Source organism: Abramis brama (genome assembly GCF_963993115.1).
Source record: "Abramis brama genome assembly, chromosome: 2".
In the NCBI taxonomy this organism is placed as follows: domain Eukaryota; kingdom Metazoa; phylum Chordata; class Actinopteri; order Cypriniformes; family Leuciscidae; genus Abramis; species Abramis brama.
Genome location: NC_139964.1, coordinates 47211815 through 47233190, shown reverse-complemented (window position 1 = coordinate 47233190; position 21376 = coordinate 47211815). Strand labels below are relative to the sequence as shown.

The window sequence follows — 21376 nt, the reverse complement described above, 5'->3', positions numbered from 1 at the left end:
CCTGTCTGCTTTGCAGTGAAGCCCTTCAGCCGTAAGTTCTCTGTCTGTCACCTGTGGAAGAGGAGGATTACGTGTCTGTATACTCACCTGTCTGCTTTGCAGTGAAGCCCTTCAGCCATAAGTTCTCTGTCTGCCACCTGTAAAAGAGGAGGATTACGTGCCTGTACACTCACCTGTCTGCTTTGCAGTGAAGCCCTTCAGCCGTAAGTTCTCTGTCTGTCACCTGTGGAAGAGGAGGATTACGTGTCTGTATACTCACCTGTCTGCTTTGCAGTTAAGCCCTTCAGCCGTAAATTCTCTGTCTGCCACCTGTAAAAGAGGAGGATTACGTGCCTGTACACTCACCTGTCTGCTTTGTAGTGAAGCCCTTCAGCCGTAAGTTCTCTGTCTGTCATCTGTAGAAGAGGAGGATTACGTGCCTGTACACTCCCCTGACTGCTCTACAGCGAAGCCCTCCAGCCGAGAGGAGGATTACATACCTGTACACTCACCTGGCCGCTCTACAGTGAAGCTCTCCAGCCGTAAGTTCTCTGCCGGTCATCTGCAGAAGAAGAGGAGTACGTACCCGAAACACCCACCTTACTGCTCCACCACAGTCCCTCCGGTCGTAAGTCTCTGCCGTTCATTCATTCATAAACAGAAACCCGATTCACGGGAGAAGGAAAAAAAACTTCCTACAGCATTCCTCAGCTCGCTCCTCGATATACCCGCACTTCTGAGGTACATTTCCATTATTATTATTCCTCACAGCGCTGCGAGACGGTGTAAACAAGTAATGAACTGAATAAACTTGTGTGTTTTCTTGAGCTGATATGGGGGCGTTCATAGGATTGCGCTGTGGATTGCCTCAGCCATTTGCGTTTGAATAGCGCGCACTCTCCGTGGGCGGGTCACATTACATTTGAATTAGCTGTAATGAGCTCGACTGGAATCGCTCTCTTTTAATACAGATTTCACAAGATGAGAATATTTGTTTTTTATATAAATTACTTCATTTAAAAGAAGAGAATTCAAGCTTCATGCCTGTGTGTCTGTATGCCTGTTTGACTGAGTATTCGCTGAGTTATTGTTCATTTCCGGACGCGTTTCAGAATGGACTTAACTGGCAGAGAGAAGGCAGAACTTGCTTCGTGTTTATTTTTCTTTATTTGGCAAAAAGCACAACACTTTGTTTTTATTGTGAGTATACACAAAAATAATACACATTTAACAGAATCGATTGATGTATGAAACTCCTATGGAAAATCAAAGTCAACAGAGTTTCTTTTACACTGATAAAAAAAAGCGAGCTGGTATCGCCGGCGATACCGTCGACCTCAGGGGGTTAATCAGTGCAGGGAAACGTTTAGCAAGATATTCATATTAAATCATTGTCCATGCCCATTTTAGCAGACTAAACAACAGACGAGTCAGCAGCACCCCAGTCTCCCCATAACTACCCCTCCCTGTCCCAGTGAAGAAGGTGAGCATCATTCCAGGGAGTCTGTGTGGGGTTCTCTGACTGTCTCTCTTGCTCTTTTTCCCATAACAAAAAAAGAAAAAGAAATATTTATTAATGACAGAAATCAAACACAAATTATTTGATCACATAATGACCATCATGACAAATAAAAAATAAAAATAAAAACAACCTCCTGTCTGTACTGGATGCAGTTAGAAACAATGAGTAGCTTACCTCAACCTGCATGTAAGTTACAGACAATAATAAAATAATCCAGTTTGATGTGTTCATTTAGACTGAATTTTGGCCGTTAAATGACATCTATAGATACAGATTTTATTAATCCCATCATTCCAAACCTCAAAAGCTATTGATTTAGTGATCACTTGATCTGTTTTGTAGCACTATAATAACCCTGATGTGGAAATTCCGTTTTACACGTCAACTTTATTTTGTTGTTGGCATATATGTGCAGTTATGTTAAAAAATCTGCTGTTTTCATTGTTTTGAGATGATGATGTTAATTTATTTTAATTAAAAAGTTAATATATATTTAGTTTTTTTTTAAATCTGTCATTAATTTTACAATAAAAATACATTGAGAATGTGTAAAGGATTGGCTTGAGAACATTTTTATGGTGGCTTTTAATCTTGCATCAAATAGTGAACTGCAGACTTGCATTTACAAATCACAGCATTAAATATTGTGCTAGTACTAGTATTGAACTACAAGAAGCAAGACAGTTGCAAGCCTTTGATTAGAGTTATGTAAAGCTTTTGATGGGACAGTTAGGTCCTAGAGATGTGGTGACAACAGCTGCGCAGAGGGGGCCCAATTCGATTTTTTTGTCATGGGGCCCAAAATTCCTGGTGGCGCCCCTGGGAAGGAGGACATCTAGTTGTGACCCAGGGAACTCAAACCAGACACTGTGACAGTTATTGTATTTTGATTTATTTTTGTACGATGCACTTTTGACTGAACAACTGTTTGTAACCTGTATTACACTGTCTTGTCTTTTATGTGCAACTTTATGTTGTCTGCACCATGACGCTTTATCTTGGCCAGGTCGCCGTTTTTAATGAGAATGAGTCCTCTATGTGCCTACCTGGTTAAATAAAGGTTAAATAAAAAAAAATAAAAAAAAAACACTTATTGAACTCACTATCAAGCCATCTGAAGTGTGCCTCCTGCCTGAAATGCTCCTGGCTGACAATGTTGTTAAATCTCTGGCATGCCAGAGCCAGCCTCAGGATTGCAAAGCAGCCGTCTTCTAGAGCTACGAAGACAAGGATCCTCTGGAGAATGTCATCGGGCAACTGTAGATATGAAACATGATTTAATATGGAGTCATTGCAAGCCATTTCATCAACATTAAAGTGAATATGAACACATGCCTGCAAAATGTCAGTGGCCACTGAGCCACAGGTGCACAAACACATGATTGCTAAATTGTAGACACACCAATCAGGTTTAAGCACTATAAAAATGCAGCAGGTAGGTTCACCTGCCTTCATTCAAAATGGAAGGAGTCAGAAGAAGAGTGAGGAGGAGGAGGAGGAGGAGGAGGAGGAGGAGGAGGAGGAGGAGGAGGAGGAAGACCTGAAGCAGGAGGAGAACGTGCACAAAGAAGAAAAGGACCAAACTTATCAAATGACATTCGTGCAACACTAGTGGACCATGTTGTGAACCACGGATTGACGCTGAGGGAGGCTGGACTGAGAGTTCAGCCAAATCTTAGCAGATATACAGTGGCATCTGTCATAAGGACTTTTCAACAGGAAAACAGGTAAAAGAAGATCTGTCTACAGTTACAGTAATCAGCCGCTAATTGTATGCACCATGTCAGCACTTGTGATACCCCTTCCTGTGACATTGTACAGTAAGTTGCATGTATTATTCTCTACATAGGATTGAGGGTCGGGAACGACAAGGAGGAAGGGGGCCCATATTCACGCAAGAACAAGAGAGAGAGATAATAAACATGGTTTTGGCCAATAATGCTATCAGGCTCAGAGAACTACAAGCAAACATTATCGGTGACCATGCCATTTTCAATAATGTCCATCAGGTCTCCCAGTCAACACTGGCATGCATCCTGAAAAGACATCAGGTTCAAATGAAACAACTTTATCGAGTGCCTTTTGAGCGGAATTCAGAGAGGGTCAAACGGCTGCGGCATGAGTATGTGGAGGTTTGTATTGTTCACTTTAGCACTGTGATGTTGCATACTGCACACATGACTTTTACATTGACTGTATACTAGACCTATCCTGAACTACACAATCTTGTCTTTCACTGTATTTCAGAGAGTTGAAAGAACACCAGCTCAAATGTGAGGGGAATGTACAGTTATTGGTTTACTAATATTCATTTATGAATTATTAATAAATCAATAACTAATCATACTGGCTATCACTTACACAATTTAAAATTACCCAAAAAGGTAATACACAGCCCATATAGTTGTATCTCTGTATATAGACATTCAATCTTAACGAATTGCAATTAATTATGAATACAAAAGGGCTATAATTTGAATTTGTGAATGACTACTAAAAGCAAATCAAATCATCAGATAATCCGTCTGTCCGCCAAACGAATTATGCGATGTTCTTATCAACTATCAAGGAGAGATATCCTTATGAACTCTCAAGAAAAATTATTCCCGTGGCCACAGAGAATAATTGTCTTGTTCACAAGATTATTAACTTGTAGGTCAATCACAAATGTATCGAGCTTGTAGCTATAAGATCGAACACATTTAAGAGGCTTTGTTCCGTGAGCAGCAAAGCGGAGACAATCAAGGGTATAATCATTTTAATAAAATGCGATTATGAAGGTAAGTTACAACTACATCTAACAAAGAATATATATATATATATATATGAGACAGTAAAATGAAAGTAAAATACAGAGCAAGGAAAACACAGAGAACAGACTAGCAAACAAATCACAATGACTACCTCTGAGAACCATCAAAGTATCAAAATCACCTTAAACAGGGAAATGTACTACGCATTTAGATCTTGGTAAGATATTAAAATACTTGCATTGAAAACCTTGTGGTCGAAACAGGACGGCGTGCGTCTTTGCCCTTCAAGGTGTGTGTCCGCCGAAGCTGAAGCGTTCTTATTGGGTCTTCTTGAACGCGCGTCGTTGCGGGAGATTCAAAAACGGTCGACTTGTAAGAGTTGCCAGATAATTTAGTTCGTTTCACTCGTAGTTGGAACTGAATGAACACGAGACTACTAAAACAAGAAGTCGGAGTTACGACTAAAACAAAACAAAGTGGAAGTAAAACAAAACGGAGAGAAGACGAGACGAATACAAGGATGACGAGACTAAAAGAACAAGAGAGCGAACACCGAGAGTGTTTGCTTTTTCTAGGATTCGACAAACACTCCTCCTGTGGGGTGTCGGGCCAATTGGAACGTGACATTCCGAGCGAGAAAAACTTTCTTTGTCTTGGTTCCCAGTTTAATTTGCATGTTTTATGGCAGCGTTATTATTTGATCAATTATACTCTAAACGAGGGTAAACCTAGTATAATACATTTTACCAGAGCCTGATGCATATATTTGGTTTCAGTACAAGGAGAGCTTTATGTGGATACCGAATAAGATATGTTTCGAAGGTACACGTCGAGATAGATTCTTATTCTGTAAAAATAAGCTTAAAAGTTCAAGTAACAACCTAGGAATAAGATTAACCCAAAAGGTGGGGGTTCCACATGGGAATTAAGATTGGACTTTAGAAAGACCAACATGACACATCTGTGATTTCACCACAGTGTGTACCTCTTGAAACATTATTCCATTAGGGTTTACAAGAATACACCGCCACATCACATAGAAGAACAATCATGGAAAAAGGGAAATTACATTCAGGTTTACATATTTCTTCAGTGGTTATACATATAAAATATCTAGGATGAACACTTTAATTCTGCTCCTCTGCCAGAATCTCAGTGAGATTCCTGGCTTGCTGACATTCCGTTAGGGTCATAAAATGTAATGGTCTAGCAGGAGGTAGAGTTACAAGACGAATATAGTGGATCATTCTTAAAGTACACACTTAGAATTCAAAACTACACACTAGAGAATCACACTAGAATAATACAAAACTAATCAAACATGCATGCTTTAATATGTCACAAAGAGATTCTGAATCACTTGTATTCGGAATTAAATGCAAAGGGATGTTTGCGTGTGTGTGTGTGTGTGTGTGTGTGTGTGTGTGAGTGTGTGGAGATCTCCTGGCCACCTGGGTCTCTGGCTGGGAGAGAGAGAGATGTGAGCAGATAAGAATCTCTTTGAAACCATCTCCTCGAGTTCTGAGATGTTCTCTGTTAAGCATCACTTGGTAGTAGAGCCCGAAGCCATTTGTTTTGAGAATAATGGCTGGCTGATGAAGTTACTGGCTGGCTAGCCGGCTCAGCCAAAACCTAAATGGCTGCTGCAGCCGCCAAACTTTTCATAGCTGCAAATGGCTGAAGCTGCCGCTTCATGTCTACAGATGTCTATGTTATACTGATTTACTAGATCTCAATATTTCCAAGCAATGCATGGCTTACACTATATTTTACACTATATTTCTACAAAATGCAATACAATGTAATAAAGAAAACACCAGATTTTACTTTCACAACGTATGTACATATTTATTTTGTAGTCTGTATGCTACTAAACATTTTCAAATAGCCTACAATGTGTTGTGTTTAGGCTAAATGTATGTAGGCTAAGTTGTATACAATAACTTGGCATTATCATGGATGAAGCTTATCATATTACACCTTGAAGGAGCAAGTGATCCATATTTGGATCCAACAGAATTGTACAGAAGAGAGAGAGCTTCCTAACGGTGCATGTGAGAGGGTGACGGCAGAGATCGTGGAGAAGTATGTTGATTAAGAACGCAAAATTTTGTTGAATTTATGAGAAATCTACAGACGCAAACAGACGAAGTGTAGTAAAATAAAGACCTAAATGTGTATTTCAGACTTTTTTTCACCACAAGTCTGAAAGAAGACATGTTATTGAAGACAAATATCCAAAAATCTCAAAATTGACCAGTAAAAATGCCGTGTCTCGCCTTAATATAAACACACACTGTTATCAGTATTATTTTGGACAAAGTTTTGCACATTTCACTTCAATTTACACTGAAGCATGCGTCGTGAATTAGAAACGGTGGTTTGTTACTGCAGTAATATCACGTTCAGTGTTATAAATCTCCGTTCCAGAATATTTGGTTCATAACATCAATCTTTGATTCAGGTGTTTGTGCAACCGTGCCCTGAAGATTTAACAAAAGTCTGGGTAGGCCTAAGTTAAAAAAAAAAGTAAGTAGGAATTAGGAAAGTATGTGAGAAGTGAGATCAAAATTACCTTGCTTGCTTCTTTCCACCATTTCACCTCAGTGCGAGAAAAAAATGCATCGCTTCTTCTGTACGGAAAACGAGCAATTTTAATTGGTCGTCAATTCACTGTGAGTCTGTGTATCGTAGCAACGAGCACAAGACTGTGCTGTTATGAATCCAGTGAGAAAATAGATCTTGTGTATTGTTTATATTTCGTGTGTGTATGTCTCTATGTGATAGAATTATTATTTGATGCAAATAATTCTAGCCGGCTCAGCCAAACTTTATCAGATGGCGGCTCAATTTGGCTTACGAAATTATTGGCTGGCGGCGGCTGAAATTCTAAATGGCGCAAATGGCGGCGCCTGGCGGCGGCTTCGGGGTCTACTTGGTAGCGAACGTGTCAAAAGAGATCAATTCAGTCCAGACTCATGACGCCATGCTCTAATTTACAATTATGAGTTTAAGGGTTAAAAGCTTCCTTAAAATTTATAATGACAAGTAATCATGAGTCCTGTTCATATGCTACAGAGTTTTGCAGATGGATGCTGAGGAAATCCTGCATGAATTCATATATATTGAGGCATGGTTCAACCTCACAAAAGCAAGAAGGAGAGGCAGCAATATCAATGTCCCAGGGCAACGTGGGGGTAACATCACCCTTTGCGCTGCCATTTCACAGCATGGGGTTCTCCTCCGTCATGCCAAAATGGGCCCTTACAACACACCTCACATTCTCGCATTTTTGGACCGATTGCACCATATCGTCACAGCAGTTAATGAAATGCACCAGATGCATTACACGGTCATCTGGGACAATGTGTCATTCCACCGCTCTGCTTTGGTCCAGAACTGGTTTCAACACCATCCACAGTTGATAGTACTATACCTTCCACCATACTCTCCATTTCTAAACCCTATCGAAGAGTTTTTCGCTGCATGGTGGTGGAAGGTTTACGATCTCCAGCCCCAGGCTCAGGGACCCCTCATTCAGGCCATGGAGGACGCCTGTGACCAAGTCGATGCCACAGCTGTGCAAGGATGGATTCGACATTCAAGACGGTTCTTCCCGCGTTGTCTTGCTAATGAGGATATTGCTTGGGATGTTGATGAAATTCCCTGGCCAGATCCCGCTAGGTGAAGAGATAATGTATAGTATGTTTACTGTAGTATTTTCTGTACAATATTGTCAGTTTTTTTTTTCAGATTTTTTTTTTATGGTTGTTGTTATTTACTGTAATTGTAACCTGTACTGGATACAGTATTTTACGTTTGTCTGTTGTTTGCTGAGCTAACAGTGTTATGCACACTACTGTAGTAGCATGAAAACTGGGACATGTTTTGTTGTGATTCTCAATGTTGACATGTTGACTGATTTGGGTATATGGAGAGAAATAAATATTTTCCTCAGTCTGCAGCATTGGTCTTGTGTCACTATCAAGTCTAATCACTGAGAATTAGACTTGCTAAAAATGTTTTAGGTTAGCAACAGCAGTGTATAACTGGTTCAAAAAGACTGAAGTCATATGAAATGTGTGTTTCGTATGGTAACAAAATATTGTTTTTATGAAGTTGTGTATAGTTTTGACAAAAGTGTTCCATTTTGCAAATGATCTGAAGTGTTGTGCTACTTTGGTGTAGGGTTGTGCTAATTGTATGTAGTGTTTTGACAAAATTGTGCTTAAACAATTGAAAAAAACTGTAATCTTTGCTGGGAGTGTAGGTACCTTCAAAAAGTAAAACATAGAAAAACAGATCGTTTAAGAAACAGTGGCACATTTATACATGCTACTTTCACTACTTTTTACTGAAATATTTCCAAAGTGCTGTTTCTCCTTTTCCTAGGGACTCGAAAGACAGGCAGCAGACTCCCATCCCCCATCTTCCTGCCTTCCTGTGTAAAATGTGCAAATCTTCGACCATGTCTGTAATTGACATTGACCAAATATGTTCATCATGCTTTCCCACTTTTACAGTAGTATCTATTAACCCTTTCGCACATACGATCACACCGGTATGATCAGTGTAGGCTGGTCCCTGGAGCGTACGATCACACCGGTGTGATTAGAACGGTCAGTGCATCACGTGATCAACTGCTAAATTCAAATGTGCTTTCGCGCGTTGGCTGGCGCTGAGCCAGAGACAGGCGCGCTCAGAGCTGTCATATATCATAACTTTTCAGTGTTTTCAACCACATAATGTTTATTTTAGGTTTCAGACATATAAATTCACATAAGTACTAAAAAAAACAATACATTTAGAGTTTGTAAAATACACACTGATGTCTATGGAAGAGGCAATAATAATCCTTTCCATTATAATTAGACATGTTTTATTCATATCAGATACACACTGTGTAAGTAACTTTAAAGTTTACTCTGTTCTTCTCCCAGTTCACCAGCCACTTACTTTCATGTATTTCGGGAGAAGTGGATGAATTCACGTGTTGTAAATCCAACAGATCCGATTCTCTGAACTGCGGCACAAACTAACATGGCGGCGCCCATCGCGCATGTAGGTCAACTAACGCGACCGTTATAAAGGTGTTTAAACAACAAAACACTTACACTTGCATATATTTGACAATCGGAATATCAGATATTTCATGTCATAGCTAACAAATTTGTGAATATTTTGAATAAAAAAGGAAAAATGACATAAAAGCAGATCATCCTTCATTCAGTGTTGTTGTTGCTGAGGTGTGTCACGTGACAAGCAATGACGCGTCACCATGGAAACCATAAAGTGACACGTTCTAAATAATGGTCGCCTTGAAAAACTCACGCTGGGGGGTCAGCCAGAATATTTTAAACTTATGTGTGAAAGGGTTAATGTACTACTTTTCATTTCACAAACCATACCCCTCAATCTCAAGGTTCTCCAGCAAAATCTTGCACCACCAACTCCTCAGATATGGCATGTCAGACTGAAGATAAGAACAGGTGTAATGTAATTCACCACAATTAACATTAAACATCTTTATGTCAACACCAAGACTGCACTTACGGTGGTGAAATCAAATGCTGCCTCCATAGTCATGTACCAGGTATAATGTAAAGGCAGAAAGGCTGTTATGTTGCTGTGTCTATTGTATGAGCGTAAATTCATCAAGATGAATAAAAATGGACAATGGATGTTGTGTGGACATCACTAAACATCCTGAAAATGAGCTTGGCAACTCACCATAACCATAAATACTCCACAGTCAATCCCAAATTGTTGTAGGGGTAGCCCCTGTTTGAAGAAAGAACACCCATTATGAAGAATTTACAATGACTATCAACCTTATACATGTTGTTCTTGTGAATTTTCATTGCAAATGATTATTACCTCAACATCCAGGCCTGACTGTTCTTCCCTTGGCCCAGGCATGAGCTTTTGTGCAACAGCCCTGATAAAAATCAAAACAGTGTTACAAAGAATACTTCCAATTTAAATACACACAGTATAATTCATCTGGGGAACACAAACAGTTTCAGAAATGCAGAATACAATTCAGAAATTGGTTGAACATGAAATGCCAACAATGCTTACATCCTCTGAACGTGAGGTACTATAACTATGCAGTTTGTCCAAGCAGCCTTGACAAGTCAAAGGAACGTGACTGCCGAGAGTAGATGTATAAACGTGGGCAAGTCAAGGGAACATGACTGCCGAGAGTAGATGTATAAACATGGGCAAGTCAGGGGAACGTGACTGCCGAGAGTAGATGTATAAACGTGGGCAAGTCAGGGGAACGTGACTGCCGAAATACAGTGAGGAAAATAAGTATTTGAACACCCTGCTATTTTGCAAGTTCTCCCACTTGGAAATCATGGAGGGGTCTGAAATTGTCATCGTAGGTGCATGTCCACTGTGAGAGACATAATCTAAAAAAAAAAATCCAGAAATCACAATATATGATTTTTTAACTATTTATTTGTATGATACAGCTGCAAATAAGTATTTGAACACCTGTCTATCAGCTAGAATTCTGACCCTCAAAGACCTGTTAGTCTGCCTTTAAAATGTCCACCTCCACTCCATTTATTATCCTAAATTAGATGCACCTGTTTGAGGTCGTTAGCTGCATAAAGACACCTGTCCACCCCATACAATCAGTAAGAATCCAACTACTAACATGGCCAAGACCAAAGAGCTGTCCAAAGACACTAGAGACAAAATTGTACACCTCCACAAGGCTGGAAAGGGCTACGGGGAAATTGCCAAGCAGCTTGGTGAAAAAAGGTCCACTGTTGGAGCAATCATTAGAAAATGGAAGAAGCTAAACATGACTGTCAATCTCCCTCGGACTGGGGCTCCATGCAAGATCTCACCTCGTGGGGTCTCAATGATCCTAAGAAAGGTGAGAAATCAGCCCAGAACTACACGGGAGGAGCTGGTCAATGACCTGAAAAGAGCTGGGACCACCGTTTCCAAGGTTACTGTTGGTAATACACTAAGACGTCATGGTTTGAAATCATGCATGGCACGGAAGGTTCCCCTGCTTAAACCAGCACATGTCAAGGCCCATCTTAAGTTTGCCAATGACCATTTGGATGATCCAGAGGAGTCATGGGAGAAAGTCATGTGGTCAGATGAGACCAAAATAGAACTTTTTGGTCATAATTCCACTAAACGTGTTTGGAGGAAGAAGAATGATGAGTACCATCCCAAGAACACCATCCCTACTGTGAAGCATGGGGGTGGTAGCATCATGCTTTGGGGGTGTTTTTCTGCACATGGGACAGGGCGACTGCACTGTATTAAGGAGAGGATGACCGGGGCCATGTATTGCGAGATTTTGGGGAACAACCTCCTTCCCTCAATTAGAGCATTGAAGATGGGTCGAGGCTGGGTCTTCCAACATGACAATGACCCGAAGCACACAGCCAGGATAACCAAGGAGTGGCTCTGTAAGAAGCATATCAAGGTTCTGGCGTGGCCTAGCCAGTCTCCAGACCTAAACCCAATAGAGAATCTTTGGAGGGAGCTCAAACTCCATGTTTCTCAGCGACAGCCCAGAAACCTGACTGATCTAGAGAAGATCTGTGTGGAGGAGTGGGCCAAAATCCCTCCTGCAGTGTGTGCAAACCTGGTGAAAAACTACAGGAAACGTTTGACCTCTGTAATTGCAAACAAAGGCTACTGTACCAAATATTAACATTGATTTTCTCAGGTGTTCAAATATTTATTTGCAGCTGTATCATACAAATAAATAGTTAAAAAATCATACATTGTGATTTCTGGATTTTTTTTTTTAGATTATGTCTCTCACAGTGGACATGCACCTACGATGACAATTTCAGACCCCTCCATGATTTCTAAGTGGGAGAACTTGCAAAATAGCAGGGTGTTCAAATACTTATTTTCCTCACTGTATATCATCCTGTTGTAACCTCAAGATGTCTCGGTGGGGCTTGTAGCCAAAGCCTTGTTCCCACTGTGCAAACAGCAAATCGAGGAACAGTATTCCTCTTTTGACAACAATTTCACAACAATTGGATACAAGATGGCGCCGGTGCTCATGGCGTGCCGTCTCTCTGTCCTTTCCTGTTTTTTTTTTAATGGTTGTTTTATTAACAACATTGTTTATACATGACGCTACCTCCGCACTGATTTATGATCGTCATACACTTTTAAATATTCGAAGTTCATACGAGAAATATTTTGAAGATGGAAGAGGTGAGTTGCGGCTCCCAATTACTAAGCCGCCGCTGACTATTCCTACCTGGCTGAAACGCGAGCCCTGGCCTCCTCTGGAAAAGAAACAACGCCGTCGTGGAAAGCGGGGAGGAAAGTTGGTGAAACTAAAAGCGTACCTGGTCTCTCTTCCGAGAACGCCTTGCCCAGCGGATGTGCTGCTGCGGGGGTGGAGTGGCGGCCGGGTGCTGTATCGGTGCTCGGATAGAGCGATGCCGCGGTGGGTGCAGCCCGTCGGACTGGCGGAGCCCGTGGTGACCCATCCGTGGCGTGCGTCCCTACTGGAGGGGAGCTAATCTGCGGAATCTTCGCCCTGTACCACTTGGTCTGCAGCAGTCTAACGGTGTCTCGGTGGACGATGCGGGACCAGAAATCAGGTTGGCGTTGATAAACGTCCGTTCTTTGAGAAACAATACTTTTATTTTAAATGAGTTCATTAGAGCTCGAAATTTAGATTTTCTATTCATTACTGAAACGTGATTGAATGCCGGGGATATGTCTGTTTTTGGAGAAATGGTACCTAGCAATTTTGCAGTTTTTAATACTCCCCGAGAAACGGGAAGGGGAGGCGGTGTGGCCTCTATTTTTAAGGATATTTTTATTTGTAATAGGCTCAATACTGAGCGCTTCTCAAGTTTTGAGCTCCAAGTATTTGAAATGCAACGGTCATCTCCTGTGCTTTGTGCTATTGTTTACCAACCGCCTGGACTTAATAAGAACTTCATTTCAGAGCTGTCTGTGTTTTTAGCGGATATTATTGTGAAATATGTCAAAATATTAATACTGGGTGACTTCAATATTCATATATGTTGTCCAACAAATTCTCTCTCAAAAGACTTTTTAAATCTCATTGACTCTGTTGGCCTTCAGCAAATGGTTAACGGTCCTACACATATCCATGGACACACGCTGGATTTGATTCTGTCACTCGGCTTATCAGTCAGTGACATTATCATAGATGATCTTCTGGTTGCTGATCATAATCCTGTTCTATTTACTGTTCTCCCTCCATGTCAACCGATAAAAGTCTGTACTACAAAGAGACTGGTTCGTTCGATAAAATCAACTATACATGGGGATTTCAATAATATTTTTATGGACTCTATGCAGGATATAAAAACAGACTTCCTATCACCCCATTTTAGCGTGGAGGAGTCGGTTAACATTTTTAATTCTGTATGTTTGGATACACTTGATCAGGTAGCACCTCTAAGGCAGGTGCATAGAAAGCACAAACCAACTCCATGGTTAAATGGACAAATTAGGTCCCTAAGAAGGGAATGTAGAAGATGTGAACGGAAATGGAAGAAAGATAAGCTGCAAATCTCTTATGAAATGTTGAAAGATTCGTTGTCTAACTTTCAACGGGCTGTAAAATCTGCTAGGACGAGCTTTTTTGCAAATGTTATTGAAAAAAATCGCCAAAAATCCAAGAGTTCTTTTCTCAACAATTGATTCTGTTTTGAATCCTAAATTAGAGGCACCTGCTGTTTTGTCTATTGATTTATGTGAAAGTTTTTTACACTTTTTTGTCGATCGCATATCAGAGGTTCAGAATAATATACAGCAGTGTACATTGGTGCCTTTGAATGCACTAGAAATCATTGCTAATTTATCACAATTTGAGCCTATCACTATCTCTACTTTTAACAATATTGTTTTTAAGCTGAAGTCTACATCTGCTCCTCAAGACATTGTTCCGACACCTCTGTTAAAGCAAACCATTGAATCGGTTGGCCCATATATGGTTTCTATAATAAATAAAAGCTTACTTTCAGGGATTGTTCCCGAGTATTGTAAACATGCTGTAGTCAAGCTTTTGTTGAAAAAAGAAAATCTGGATAAGAGCGTTCTTTGCAATTATAGACCTATCTCAAAACTTCCATTTCTGGCAAAGATCTTAGAGAAATGTGTTCTGATTCAACTGGAGTCATTTACTGATGAAAATCATATCAGTGAAGTACTTCAGTCGGGTTTTAAGAAGCACCATAGCACAGAAACAGTGTTATTGAAGGTTTTTAATGATATTTTTTTGGCAACCGATCAAGGGAATGTGACTGTTCTTCTGCTGTTGGATCTCACAGCAGCGTTCGACACGGTTGACCACAATATTCTTATTTCCCGGCTAGAAACATGTGTAGGCATTTCTGGAAATGCCTTAAATTGGTTTAAGTCCTATCTCTTAAATAGACGATTCTCTGTTTGTATGGGTGAGTGCACATCAGTTTCATCACCTTTATCATGTGGTCTTCCACAAGGGTCCGTTTTAGCACCACTTCTCTTTTCTTTTTATATGCTTCCTTTAGGTTCAATCTTGCGTAAATACAGTGTGTCATTCCACTGCTACGCAGGCGATACACAGCTGTATATACCACTTAAGTCAAATGACTCCACTGCCATAGAAAGATTGTTGGCATGTTTAAATGAAGTTAAGGCTTGGATGTCTACAAATTTCTTGAGCCTAAATGAATCGAAAACAGAATTGATTCTTTTTGGTCCCTCCGACCTTGATAACGCAGTTGAAACTGAGCTGGGTCCTCTGAGCCTGTTTAGAAAACATCATGTAAAAAATCTGGGGATGATTTGTGATAGTGCACTTAAATTTGACAAACAGATAAATGAAATCGTTAGGACGAGCTTCTTTAAATTGAGGATGATTTCCAAAATTAAGCCTTTTTTATCCCAGAAAGATCTGGAAAAAATAATTCATGCATTTATCACTTCGAGATTAGACTATTGCAACTCGTTATATTATGGTGCTCAAAATAAAGTTTTAGATAGACTGCAGATGGTCCAGAATGCGGCTGCAAGATTTCTTACAAGCACTTGCAAATTCGATCATATTACTCCGGTGTTAAAATCACTACATTGGTTGCCTGTCACTTTTATGATTCATTTTAAAATTTTGTTATTTGTATTTAAATCTTTACATGGTTTAGCCCCATCTTATATTGCTGATCTAATCCAGGAACAAAAGTCAGTGAGATCACTACGATCACAATTTCAGAAACGTCTTGTTGTTCCTCGGTCTAAGATGAAGTCTAGAGGGGATCGCGCTTTTGCGGTAGCCGCCCCGAAATTATGGAACAGTTTACCTTTATATATCAGGGACCTTCCTACACTCGGTCAGTTTAAAAGCCATCTGAAAACATATTTTTTTATGATAGCGTTCGATCAAGATAAGTGTGAAGGGTGCTAGTGCTATTTAATATGTTTTTTGACTGTTTTATGATGTTTGTACTATTTATTTAGATATATGGATATGCATTTTCTTTTTTGCTTTTCTCTGCTTATTATTTTACTGCTTGTACAGCACTATGGTCAACTTTGTTGTTTTATTAAGTGCTTTATAAATAAATTTGAATTTGAATTTGAATTTGAGTGGCATCATAACCTATGAGAATAGTCTTGGCAATGAGTTAACCTTTCATGTGTAATATTCCAATAAGCGTTGCAAAAAGGAATCTTCATATGCTTCTTTTCCACATCAACAGTATAGTTTGACAAACTTTCTTTGAAAGCATGCATTACTTACACATAGCAAAAAATGCCCTTGTGTCCACAGGATATAAGTGCATCTTTCTTGGAGGAGTCGACCTTAAAAGAAAGCATGTTATGCTGTCAATTCAAATCAGTTTAATTATTGCTGTCAACCCTCTACAATGCGAGTAAATCACTTGCATATGCAAGTAAATTTCACTCTGGGTGACTTATGTTTATCATTAGCCATTGGCTAATAAATTCATACTCACAAAGTGTGTGTGTTAGATGCCAAGTATAAGTTTAGCATAGATATATTAGATATTTAAAAAGCTGTGCCATTTCACAAAGACAAGCTGATTTGGTGGAATTATATAATTAAAAAAATAATAATAATAATTAATATCAGTCTGGCGAGTAACCAAAAAATAATAATTACTAGCCTATGGCGATTCTATTGCCAAGGTGTGCGTAGAGGGTTGGCTGTACAAATGGGTAGGTACTTACAGGAAGACTGCCTAGAGGGTCGCAACTCAAGGGTGGGAGCCATGTTGGGAGGATATGGAGGTCAATAATAAATACATTTTTCCACTACAGAAAGACAGCTGACTTTGTTGTATTACACAGAACTCAGATAGGTCCCTCTAAAATAGACATGTTTATACATGCATGCGTATACAAACCTGTAACTCGACTATCTCCTTAACAAGCCTCAGACAGGCATTTCCCACCTGCACATATTTAATGATTTTCTTTTTTACTGTATTTACAATTAAAACATATTGAGTACTTTAATGTTCTAACAAATCTTTCACCCACCATTGAGTCCATTTCCATGTTTAGACCTAAAGATAACAGCTTCTCCCTGGTCAAACATGTAGGGCCATCCTTAATAATAATTTCATTGGCAGGCCTACCCTCATCCAGAACATAGCTGACCTACAAGTAAGACAAAGCCAAAAAGACATGCAAATTTAAAAGTAGCATTTAAAAAAAAACACAAAAAAAACACAGGCAATATCAACAAAATCCTTCAATTACTTCAATGACAGAAATGAAATTATGCCAAATAAGCTATGCATTTATGTACCAGCTGTTCCTGGAGGGGATGATCTCCTCCAGCTGCCCACAATGTTCTGCAGGGCCTGAGGTTGCTGATGGCAGTAAGTGTTGCACAATGCTGCCCACAATGGTGCGAAGGGCCAACATCTACAAGAAAAATGAAACAGTTAGTCTTATTAATGCTAATATACATTAATCTCACTGCATTTGATCTGACAGTAGCATTCACCTATCCCCAACATTAAACTCCTCCCAGTTAGTAGGCATTAGTTATTTCAACTCATATTCATAATGCTCACTGTGTGTTGGTGCTTCATCAATGGGTGGTTGTGCAGCTATGCTTTCAGTTGACTTTGGCTCGGCTGTAGTGAGTTGAGGTCCTTAAAGGTTTTGAGTACAACAACATTTTATCCCTCTACTGCACGCATTATTATGCAATCATGGAAAAAATGTTACAGTGTTTTTTTATACATAAAATAGACTCAAATTAACATATTTTATTTTTATTTTATTTTTATTTTATTTTTTCGGGGGGTACTTTTGGGTGCGTTGCCATATGGCAACATTGTGCGACAATGGAACAGCCTGATGTGTTTTCTCCCAAAATGACATGAAATTCATAGATGATTACAGACCTGTCTTTTAGAAATTAAATTGTTTTTATTATTTAAAATGTTTTCAAGAGCTTTGTGTACAAAATATGAAACTAATTTTCAAAGTATTATTTCAACAACATTTACAAAACATCTGACACAAACTCATAAGAACTGTTCAAGTGAAACTACTCAATGTGAAACGATTAATTCAACAACATTTAGTCTACTACATATTGAGTCTACTAGGCCTAATTCTGCCTGCCTCTCATACTCCTCGTCACTGATCCCTAGCTCATCCTCACTTTCATGAGATGGTATAACCACTTGTACCCTGTACATTTCAGCCCTCCTCTCAGCCTTGCCATAGAACACTGACGGCTTCATTTTCTAAACAAAATAAGTAATAAAATTTTACTTTTATACTTTACTTTTACTTTACTTTATAAATATATACAAATACTGTATATATAAATATATGAGTAGAATACAACCATCCAACTATATCAGTGCATCCATACATTGTCATTCATACAAAGCTACTCTGCATTAGCATGGGCAAAATATTGTTCCATTACCGCACAATGTTGCCATATGGCAACATACCTATTTGATTGAATAAAAAGGTAATAGTAGTATCAAAACAATGTGACGATTGAAAAAAGATTAGAACTTATCCCAGATGCTTGATGTAATTTTAAATTCTGAAGAAATATGAAAAATTGAGGAAAATCTTCACATATTCACGAGCACTTCTTCAGCAACTGGAGTCATCAAAAGTGTGTGAAAAGAATGACAGTGCAAGGGTGTGTAGTGTCATGTGATGTCATCAAAGCATATCATTGGTTACCACAAGGTTCTACCATGAATTTAAGACCATTCAGAGCTCATGTTTATTTTCAAATTTCAAGAAATGTCCAAAGAAAGGGTATGTTGCCATATGGCAACACCGTGCAGTAGAGGGTTAAGTTATGAACAATTAAATGACTAGAATATACATTACAGTAAACTTTTAGACAAAACAAACAATTACGTCACATGGGTCAAGATTAATTACATGACTGACTTTATATGATCATTAATGTTAAATCAATTTACTTGTTGCTGAAGGTGCCTGGGCCACCACAGTTGTGCTTCTTCGTTTTGATGCATCACCTATGACAGCTTGTCCCAAAGTAGACAAGGTGATGGTAGTTAGAAGTTCCAGCCGGCGTCCAGAGTTTAACTGCCTCTCCAGAAGTGCTCTATTTGTGGAGGTGTTATGACGATGGATAACACTTCTCATAAGAAATGCATGGGTTGATGGAGCCATGTTGTTGAAGAAGTAGTTACTTTTATGCATTTTGGCAAAGAACTGCTCAGCAGCTTGGCTATTTAACCACCCTTTCAGCTCAGGGACAAGTTGGATCCTGCGCAGTATGTCCTTTGGATCTGTGGCGTTCTGCTCATGGAAGCAGACATATAAGACATAGTGCTCAGATGATCCAGTGACCGGATGAGCATTTTCCTCCCCACAGTGCACCCTTTCATGTAGCCATGGCAGTGATACCTGCAATTAACAAACCCTGGCAGCCTTCACATTCTCTTCTGTGGGTTCAGACAGTCTGCCCTCAAAAGGCTGGAAAGGCAGTGAATGAGGAACCCGCAAATTGGTGTGTGTCGCTCTCTTGCGAAATCATAAACACAGACATTTGGGAAGTTGCAAAGTCCCTGGGACTTTCAGCACGTAGATTAAATTTGATGCTGTAAACAATGCCATGTGGGCAAAGTATTACAGGAGAGATTAAAAATTCAAAAGATTGTAAAGTTTGTAACTTACAACAACTTAATACCATAGTTTACAGAGCGACACTTAACTTACCAGATGCACCCCATATGCTTTGGAAGACCTTGTCATATGTTTGTCTGCTCTTCACGTTCTCCTTCAGTCTTGTTATGAGATCAGGGTGGGAGCCCTTGCTGTCGATGTTGCAGGCTTTGCACAATTTTCTCACAACTTCAACCTGATAATATTTATGACAAACTGTAAACAGACCATTTACTGGACACTTTCTTACCCCTCAAACCCAGAGAGCTTCATCACATGGCAACATCACCTTTTGTTTTGCCAACTCATCAATCAGATGGTCCTCAGTAACACTGCTCAGCTGTGCTTCAGTTAAAGAGGGGCATGTTCTCACTTTTTTGAACTCTGTGTTAAGAACAGTGCCACTTCGACGCGTTTCACTCCCAATCCAGGGTGCACAGTGTTCGTAGCTTGGACTGACAGTGAAAGGGTTGTTTGCACTGCCTACAAAATGTAATGCATTATTTGTAATCCAAATTGTGTTTACAATGTAGAATCTGATGAAATTTAGTAATCACCATAACTCACTTTGGAAAAAAACGCGACTTATCGTCACAAGATGAAAATAATTCCAAAAACTCTGAATGTCATGTTCACCGTTGAAGTCATCAGGGGGTGTTTTGAGGTCACTGACTGTAATGAATCCCACCATTAGGGAAAAGCAACACTTCTGCACTGTAAACACACAAAAGAATCACAATGTCACTTACCTGCCAGCTTGAAAACCCCTTTCCTGTGTAAATCCATGACTACCACAGATGGGTAGAATCCACAGTTGATACAGGAGTAAGTGTACTCTGTGTCGCGCAAAGCCTCAAAGTGGCAATAGGCGTGAAATATGACACTCCTGGATGGAAACTTCTCTCCTCTTAACCCCTCCAATGAATCCACAACTCTCGACACAGACACATGGTTCTAAAGTGTGGAGCAAACACAAATAAGTCTGAGATTAGACAGAGACACATGTTCTTGTTGCTTAAGGATAGAAACTTCAAAATAAAAAAACAAACAAAAATAAAAACTATGTAATGTTCCATATAGCCCATAGTCAAGTAATCTTAAGGAGAAAAGATTAATACTCACGGTAACATTTTCTCTGAGAAACACAAAAAGTTCAAGGGTGAGAAAAATCTGGTTATCAAAGTTGTGAAGACCATCTTTCCACTCCTAGTACCTATACACCATGCTACACTGTGGACATATCCTATGGTATATTGAAATGTCTGTAAAACACAAATCACATTGATGTTAACCCATCACAATACTAGCCATCACTGATCACAATTGCTCTTTACATTAGTTATACTTCTCGGACTTACTTTCTATCAAGCCCATCATGCTGACAATCCTAGCTTTTCTGGTAACTAGTACAGCCTCTGCAAGTGCAGGATGTCCAATGCATAACTGGCACGCTGTCTCAAGAGGAAAGAATTGCTTTGGGTAATCAATATTCATTCGCGTGTTGTAACTTCTTTTGGCAATGCTTCTGGAATTGTTTTCTCTTTGATAATGTACTGCACACTTCTCTTCATTCCAGTGGTGTCCAGGAGACTGCAACCCTCTGAGCCTGGTGTTGTGGGCACCTCTGACTTGAAGAGGTCTCTTTGGGTTTGAAAAAGATGCCACTTTGAGATGTATATGTGTGGACAAGATGTCTGTGGCTTCGTGCAGGGACAATGCCAGGTGTTCCTTTGAGTGTTATAGGTGACCATTATCCTCCCAAGTCAGCTAAAACTATGAATGTCGGGATATTATTATAATTATTATTATTACATTATTTGAGAATTCGTAAGTACGGTTTATAAACTGAGGGGATGGATTGTTTTATTTCTCCCACAGGTGACTTCTCAGGCTCCGTAGCATACACATACAAAACGAGTAATTGTTTTATCTGAAAATGCATAACGTTAGA

At 39.5% G+C, this 21376-nt stretch overlaps 1 protein-coding gene across 1 annotated transcript; it reads right to left on the bottom strand.

Moving 5' to 3' along the window:
- Positions 1 to 1150: 1150 nt before the first annotated feature.
- Positions 1151 to 20272, bottom strand: LOC311078097 (uncharacterized protein). Its single transcript, XM_084106785.1, has 13 exons — positions 20175 to 20272; positions 19993 to 20097; positions 19715 to 19908; positions 18717 to 19621; positions 17325 to 17405; positions 17054 to 17172; positions 16783 to 16902; positions 16019 to 16694; positions 12603 to 12883; positions 10132 to 10192; positions 9985 to 10035; positions 2605 to 2758; positions 1151 to 1515 (listed from the first exon to the last, which is right to left on the bottom strand). Exons 8-12 carry the CDS (start codon positions 16093 to 16095, stop codon positions 2719 to 2721), a joined length of 510 nt encoding a protein of 169 aa, XP_083962911.1. The 5' UTR covers positions 16096 to 16694; positions 16783 to 16902; positions 17054 to 17172; positions 17325 to 17405; positions 18717 to 19621; positions 19715 to 19908; positions 19993 to 20097; positions 20175 to 20272; the 3' UTR covers positions 1151 to 1515; positions 2605 to 2718.
- Positions 20273 to 21376: the final 1104 nt, after the last annotated feature.

Coding starts and splice junctions, on each gene's coding strand:
- LOC311078097 (XM_084106785.1), bottom strand. CDS start 16,095: ATGCTTTCTTTTAAGGTCGACTCCTCCAAGAAAGATGCACTTATATCC. Junction 10,193..12,602: donor GTTCTCGGAAGAGAGACCAG/GTACGCTTTTAG, acceptor GATTTTTATCAG/GGCTGTTGCACAAAAGCTCA. Junction 10,036..10,131: donor AGTCAGGCCTGGATGTTGAG/GTAATAATCATT, acceptor TTCTTCAAACAG/GGGCTACCCCTACAACAATT.